Below are 7,698 nucleotides of genomic sequence, written 5' to 3' on the forward strand. Positions count from 1 at the left end.
AGACGTGTTTAAATATTTAAGTTAATATATTCAAACTTAATTAATCTCATTATCAACTCAAACTTAGTATTATTATCGACAAATAAGTGTTTTAATATGATTATAAGTATAATGGTACCAAACGATTATTTTCATTTTTGTTCAAAACAGTAAAAAAAAAAAAGGGTCACGAAAATTATAGTTAAATAAAGATAAAAGTAAAAAGAGAAAGAGAGCAGCATGATTGAAGGGGCGCGCCATGAAGTCCAAAGCGGGGTGCATGCAAATTATAATGGCAAGGAAAGTTCCCACCAAATAATTTTGCATCCCAAATATTTAGTCACTCGTGGAGTTTTTACCCCACCATAGTTTGACAGTTATTATTATGATGGTAAATCATGAACTCCATTTGGCTCCACCATTTGACCCAGACTTGTTTTTTCCATTTTGTGATAATTTAGATTTCTTCAACATATACATATATATATATATATAGTCCAAATCATGCGCATTGTCTTATTAGAATATCCAAATTTTAGAGCATAAATCGAATTCCTAATAAGCACCATTCCTGGAAATTGAGACAGGCATTTCTTTTGCAACTTCTAATTGAACATTAAAATTTTAGAAAATAAGTAGTCAGGGAGAGAGTACATATGATTTATCTTCAGCACTCTTTTTTCTTTCTTCTTCCCTTTTTTTCCTTTAGGAATTTCTGATGCAATAATCGAAATATCATTTTCAAGGTTACTATCTAGCTATTTAAAGTTATATAATCATAATATATATGTGTGTATATATATGTAATTTTTGTTTCAAAGAAAATACTTATAATACAATATTTAGACCTTGTTTGATAATCCAATTCAGCACTTAAACTTAATGAATTCATATCTTAACATATTCAGACCATTTAATAACCAAAAATTGAACATTTAAATTAATTAAGTAGCACTGAAATTTCTAGACAAAACCTGCTCCCAAAATTAAGTGATAAGTTATTCATTTATCACTGAATGTGATACACACTCAAATGTATTATATTTAATACTTAATAATTTAATAATTTAATAGATTTAGACTTTAGATTTTAGATTTTAAACTCCAGTTTTCAGACTTCAGTTTTATCTGACGCACCCTAAATCAAACCTTACTTATGATATGCTTGATTACTATACTAATTAATTTTCACTTACTACTACAATATACTTGATTTTACTCGCATTTTACCTATTAAATCATCCTTTATTAATTGCTACTGTACACCTAATTTTAAGTTTTACTATAAAGTCAATTCAAATGGAAATGAAAAAGGATTGAAGTTAAAACTTAGAAGAAGTAAAATATGTTTGTATGTGCATTAAGAAAACTATAAAAGAAAGAAAGGCAAATGCTCAACTAAATTTTACTATACAGAAAAAACCAGCTCATCCTGAAAAGGACACCCTTCTACAATAAACCATAAACTAAAAGCAAAAACAACCGAGCAAACAAAAAATTGGTCAAAATCCAAACACTCCCTATTCCACTGTTTCCACAATCACCACTTTTTTCCTTTTTCCCTTCCCCCATTATTTCCTCTTCATTCTTTCTCTTCAACCTCTTCTAACCAGAAAGAACCAAATTTCTTATTCTATCCTTCTCTCTCATCTCTTATTATTATTTTTTTGTATCTTAAAGAAGAAATCAGAAAAATAAAGGGTGTAGAAAAGAAGATATAGCTGATCACCAGAAGATTATATTAAGTATCCCTCCCAATTTCAGCTCTTTGCAGCTTGATTTTCTCTTATTTAAAGAATTCATTTAGCCCCTCCTCTGATTTTCAGCTCCTTTCTCTTTTAGTTTTCTGCAACTTTCTGGCTAATATTTCTCCAAAATTGCCTCTCTTGTTCCCTAAATTTCTTGTTTTCTTTGCTGTAAAGTTCCACGATTGAAGCGAACCTTTTAATTTTATTGAATTTTAGACAAATGGGTCTGATCAAAATCCCAACTCTTTCCCATATCTTCAACCTGTAGAGCTTTTTCAGGAGCTTTTGCCAACTGGGTCTTGGAAAATTTAGGTTTTCAGCTGAAGAATCTGTAGAAATTAGGGCTAAGATGGCCATTTCTCCGGTGCCAATGGAGCCAACTGGCGGGGCATTGACTGAAACGACCTTGAATTCTGAGGATTCTCGTCGTTTTGGGAATCTTAGAGGTGTCCAGTGGCGTATTGATTTGGGGATTTTGCCCTCTTCCCCTTCCTCCTCCGTTGATGATCTCCGCCGTGTCACAGCTAATTCCCGTAGAAGGTATATTTACAACTTTCATTTTGTCTGCCTTTTGATTTTTGGGCTAAAGCTTCTGTTTTACAAAGATTTGGATGTTATATTTTTCTGTTCTATTGGGGAAAGTTTCTAATTTCCGACTATCTATTGTGTATATTCATGTGTTTGAATTATGGGATTCCTCCCTTTTTTTATGGTAATTTTCTCTGTTCTTAGATATCATATTTGGGAAGTTGTCAAGCTGCTTTAAGTTGGACTTGATGTACTTGAAAAATGTTTTAAACTTTTTAGTTTCTTTGACTGTTGTTGTTGTTGTTTTATTATTTTTTGGGGGTTGCTATGGTATTGATGTACGAATTGCTGTACCAATCTGGTAATGTTTTGTGTTTAGCTTTTCTGCTAAAATGGTGGAGAATGCTACTTAATTTGTAGGTTTTGGTCAACCAGTCTAGCTAATTCTGTTGCCATCTGCAGGTATGCTGCTCTGAGGAGGCAGCTTCTAGTTGATCCACATTTGCCAAAGGATGGAAGTAGTTCTCCTGATCTAGTGATTGATAACCCGTTGTCACAAAACCCAGGTCAGAATTTGCACCATCAAGGTCTTGTTGCATGATTTGGCATTCATTCTGATTGACTGTGCTTCTAACTGCTATTCAAATGCTAACCAGCCTTGGCATTCATTCTGATTGACTGTGCTTCTAACTGCTATTCAAATGCTAACCAGCCTTGGTGTTTCCTGCAATAAGAATCTTGGCAATGTTATTTAATTGGTCATTTGGGACTCTGTATTTGTGTTCAGATCCTCATTCAGATATTGATACTGATAATTGGGTTTTCTTCATATTGTTATGCAGATAGTATGTGGGGTCGCTTCTTCAAGAATGCTGAATTGGAGAGAATGGTTGACCAGGATTTAACGCGTTTATATCCTGAACACGGTAGTTACTTCCAGACATCTGGATGTCAGGGCATGTTAAGAAGAATTTTGTTACTGTGGTGTCTTAGGCACCAAGAGTATGGTTACAGACAGGGTAAGTTAGAAGGATGTCAGGTGCTATTTTCATTGCTTTATGTATGGGTTAGACGTCTTAGTTAATGCATATTAGCTCAGTGTGTTTTAGGCAGTTTTGGTATTACATCATTGTTTTTTTTTTGGGGGACCCATGGAGTCCAGACTATCAAAAGCCACTTTTCACTGTAGTAACAAAAGGTTGAATTCGGCAAACCTATTTGTGCTAGATACTTTCTGGCATTAGTTGATCAGTGAAACTTCACCCCATTGATGGAAGTTATGTATTTGTGCCTTTTTCTGTGAAACCAGTTTTAAAATCAAATATATTTGAACTGCTATAATCCATTGTGGTAATAGAAGTGATTTTATCTGTTCATCTTCACAAGTCTCTTCCCTTCTTGCTGTTGTTGTTTTACAAGTAAACATATTGCTACAAATGGCAGGGCTGTGCTCTTCATTCTAAGCTCTGAAGCATCTAAAAAGCCTCATAGAAGCATTGCATATGAATTTGGTAATAATATTTTGGAAAGAAGATGTGAGCCTTTTTTTTTTCCTCTTTCATGATTTGGGATTGGAATCTATTCTAGTTGGAATGGTATTATTATGTTACTCTTTGCAAACTAGTGGTAAAAGAGTTGTGCAGATGCTGCTGATTTATATGGCCTTGCTGATGTAACTGTGTTCCTTGGGTTTGTTTACAGGAATGCATGAACTCTTAGCACCGCTCTTATATGTTCTCCATGTTGATGTTGAACATCTTTCTGAAGTGAGAAACACGTATGAAGACTACTTCACGGACAAATTTGATGGATTCTCTTTTCATGAAAGTGACTTGACATATAAATTTGATTTTAAGAAATTCTCAGAGTTGATGGAAGATGGGAATGGATCTGGAAAAGTTGCCGCAAATGCTAGCAGCCTCAGTCAACTTGATCCCAATATACAAACTATTGTTTTGCTGAGCGATGCATATGGGGCTGAAGGTGAACTTGGTGTTGTCTTATCTGAGAAATTTATGGAGCATGATGCATATTGTATGTTTGATGCTCTGATGAATGGGTCTGGTGGTGCTGTTGCAATGGCAGAGTTTTTTTCTCCATCTCCTTTTGCTAGTTCACATACTGGGTTCCCACCCGTGATTGAAGCTTCTGCTGCATTGTACCATTTGCTTTCTCTGGTAGATTCATCTCTTCATACTCACCTTGTTGAGCTAGGGGTAGAACCTCAATACTTTTCACTGCGCTGGCTACGGGTCCTATTTGGGCGGGAATTTGCTCTGGAAGAACTTTTGATAGTCTGGGATGAAATATTTGCTTGTGAGAATTGCAAGCTGAATAAATTGGCAGAAAACGATGTGGATACAAGCTCTGGAGTACTTGACTCATCTAGGGGTGCATTTATCTCAGCTTTTGCAGTTTCAATGATACTTTATTTGAGATCTTCTTTGCTTGCCACTGAGAATGCTACTTCCTGCCTAAAGAGATTGCTGAATTTTCCGGACGATGTAAAACTGGAGAAACTGATTAGGAAGGCAAAATCCTTGCAGGCACTGGCAGTGGATGCAAACAACTCAAACCCACTGCTTACTCAAGCAGGAATGTTTGAAAGGAGTGAGTCAGCAGCTGTTAGAGGACATAGCCTTTCATTTGATGCCACTTCTCCAAGAACTCCCCTGACTTTAGTGCCTGATAGCTACTGGGAAGAAAAGTGGCGGAATCTACACAAAGAAGAAGAACGCAAGAAAGATGCCTTAGAAAAACAAGCTCCAAGCATCAGGAAGGGTTGGTCAGAGAAAGTGAAACTGGGCTTGTCTAGAACTGAATCTGCTCCATCCTCATCTAGTGTTGATAAGAGGAAAAAGGACCCAAAACTATCTGTTAGGAGAAATTTGTTGGAAGATCTGGCCCGGCAGCTTGGAGCTGATGAAGACACACAGAGCATTATGGATGATGAACGTGCAGATGTGAAAGATCAAGGGGTGGAAGATGGCCAGGATTTTAATGATAAATTTGCTTGTACAACTGAGCAGACATGTTTGAGTGGTAATGCAGGTAGTGAAGAGAACTCTTCTATTTTCTCTGATCCACCAAGCCCTATAAATGGGGTTAATGATCATGGAAATGAATCAGGGAGAAGTAGTGTTGCTTCAAATTCATCAATTGATGAACATGATGGTGGTACAAATACAGCAGAACTTTGTGCACATAATCCAGAAGGCTTACCTCTTCCAGTGTCTGATTCACCTGATGATGTCTCTTTAGAGGCCAGTCCAAATGATCAGACTGCTGCAGAAAAATCAACAGTTGGCTTGAAAGAAAGGAAGCTGCTATCTAATAGTAAATTTCAATGGCTATGGAAATTTGGACGGGGTGGTGGTGAAGGAATACCTGAGAAAGGGCAAGTCTCTGAGGCAAATAAAGGTTGCAGCAACAGGTTTGATCATGATAGTGTTACTCGCTGTTCTGCATCTAATGGAGGAGTCATTTTGTCTTCTGAAAGTAGCAAAGGGGAGACTGTTGACCAGAATGTCATGCTCACTTTGAGAAATCTTGGGCAGTCCATGCTTGAGAATATCCAGGTATTACCAAGTATCTTTGATCTTAATACTAATCTGATTGAACATTTATTGGTTCAAATCTATTGGCCTCTTATTACCCCACTAATTTGCTTGTTACCAAACCCAATTTAATGGAATACCGTGATGTTTTGATGAGATGATGGCATGCCGAAAAACTTACTGATTGTTTCTCCTGCGAACATGTTACCGAAAGCAGAATAAATTTTTGCTTGGTTTCAGGGTAAAGATGTCATAGAGGAATTTAATGAGAAAATGATACTAGTTGGTTCCATTTACTACTATCTCTGCTTGTTCTCAGATGCTTCTAATTTTCAAAGCAGAATTGGATGCTGAAAGCATCTTTTTTATGTTGCTTCTCATTTTCAGCCTTTTTTTTCCCCCTAAAAAGGTGTTTGAAGCAGTATTTGAAAAGCAATTGTGAACAGAAGAAAATAGCTTTTCGAAAGTAATAGCTAGAATCTCGCATCTAGAATCAATCAAAGATAGGCTCTGTGATTTCTCCAGAATCTTTTGGCTTGGTAAAAGCATATGAGAATACTACCTGCCCTTTGGAAGTAAAATAAAGATACGAAGCATAACAAAATTTAGTGAACAGGAAAATGAAGTGGTCTGCGCAAGTTCTGGTCTTCTTTATGCTTCTGTATCTCCGATAAATTTTATTGCTTCATAAGTAGGAAATGATTGCCTTGATGACTAGATTCCAAAACTGATTTTGAATCTTTTGTTTCCAATTGCTTTTCCACAAGGTTTGATAGATAACAATGGTAATGTCTTGCAGGTGATCGAATCAGTTTTCCAGCAAGATCGAGCTCAAGCAGCGCCCGCCAAAAACGTTCTTGTCGGTAAAGGACAAGTTACAGCTAGGTCAGCCTTGAAAGAGCTTCGGAAGATTAGCAATCTTTTGTCTGAAATGTGAGCTGGGAATTATCTGTCAACTTTGTACATACGATTTTTTTTGTAATTACTACATCCTGAGTGCAAAATAAAGACCATTCATCGGCTTTTTATACCTCTTTCACGTCTGGTCATACCAATTTTGTAATGTATCAAGACTGTTATGTAAATACAGATTTGTTTCAATAAAATTTGATCAATATTGTTAAAGTTTGGAGAGCAGCAAGTACCAAAATTAGTCCAAGCAAAAATGAGTTTTGAGATGGTTTTATTTGGTTGGTTTGTTTAGGCTTTCATTATCCAGCTCAAAGGCTTGATTATTGATCATGCTTTGAGTTGATGAGCTAGTTTTACTTGGTTCATAATTTCAAGATTTCATGTGCTGATTGCATGTATGGTACGCATTCACTACGCAACAGCCATGGCCTAGACTAACTCCATAAAATTTGAGAATTTCAGTTAGGAAAATATTCAAGTTTGACAAAAAAAAAAATAATAATAATAATAAAGCAAAGAGAGAGAGAGAGAGAGGCCCATTTCCATCTGGGAAACTTTACCATACGAACCCATCAATCATCAACTACTCAAAAACTAGCTTGAGAAACTACTCAATCACGAGCATTTGAGATTGAGATCATTACCTACTTTCCAAATGCTAAAAAGAGTACTTTTCGTTAAGTACTCTTTATTATTTTTTGTACTTTAAGTGACCATTTACACTATGTTGACAAACATTTGGGTGGTTAGTGTTGTGGTTATTATCATTATTATTGTTGTATCTTTGGTTTCTTTGGCAATACATAATTAGTGCACATTTTGTTGGTATGGGAGGGATACATTTTATTTAAGGTTGATTCTTTGATTACTATTCTACTAAATGAGGGAGGCGTAACTTTTTCTTTATTTGTAAGGTAAGCAGTGGAGGTGGGTGCCCGTCCCACAGGAAGAAACATGGGATAAGGGGGATGCGA

The 7,698-nt window shown here is 36.1% G+C and overlaps 1 protein-coding gene across 1 annotated transcript; it reads left to right on the forward strand.

Annotated features, from left to right (window-relative positions):
* Nucleotides 1-1,503: 1,503 nt before the first annotated feature.
* LOC113776237 lies at nt 1,504-6,949 on the forward strand. The gene is made up of 5 exons (XM_027321353.1): nt 1,504-2,267; nt 2,718-2,821; nt 3,098-3,274; nt 3,957-5,833; nt 6,612-6,949. The coding sequence occupies exons 1-5, from the start codon at nt 2,077-2,079 to the stop codon at nt 6,747-6,749; spliced, it is 2,487 nt and encodes an 828-aa protein (XP_027177154.1). The 5' UTR covers nt 1,504-2,076; the 3' UTR covers nt 6,750-6,949.
* The last annotated feature ends 749 nt before the right edge of the window (nt 6,950-7,698 follow it).

This window comes from Coffea eugenioides, chromosome 6 (genome assembly GCF_003713205.1).
Source record: "Coffea eugenioides isolate CCC68of chromosome 6, Ceug_1.0, whole genome shotgun sequence".
Lineage (NCBI taxonomy): Eukaryota > Viridiplantae > Streptophyta > Magnoliopsida > Gentianales > Rubiaceae > Coffea > Coffea eugenioides.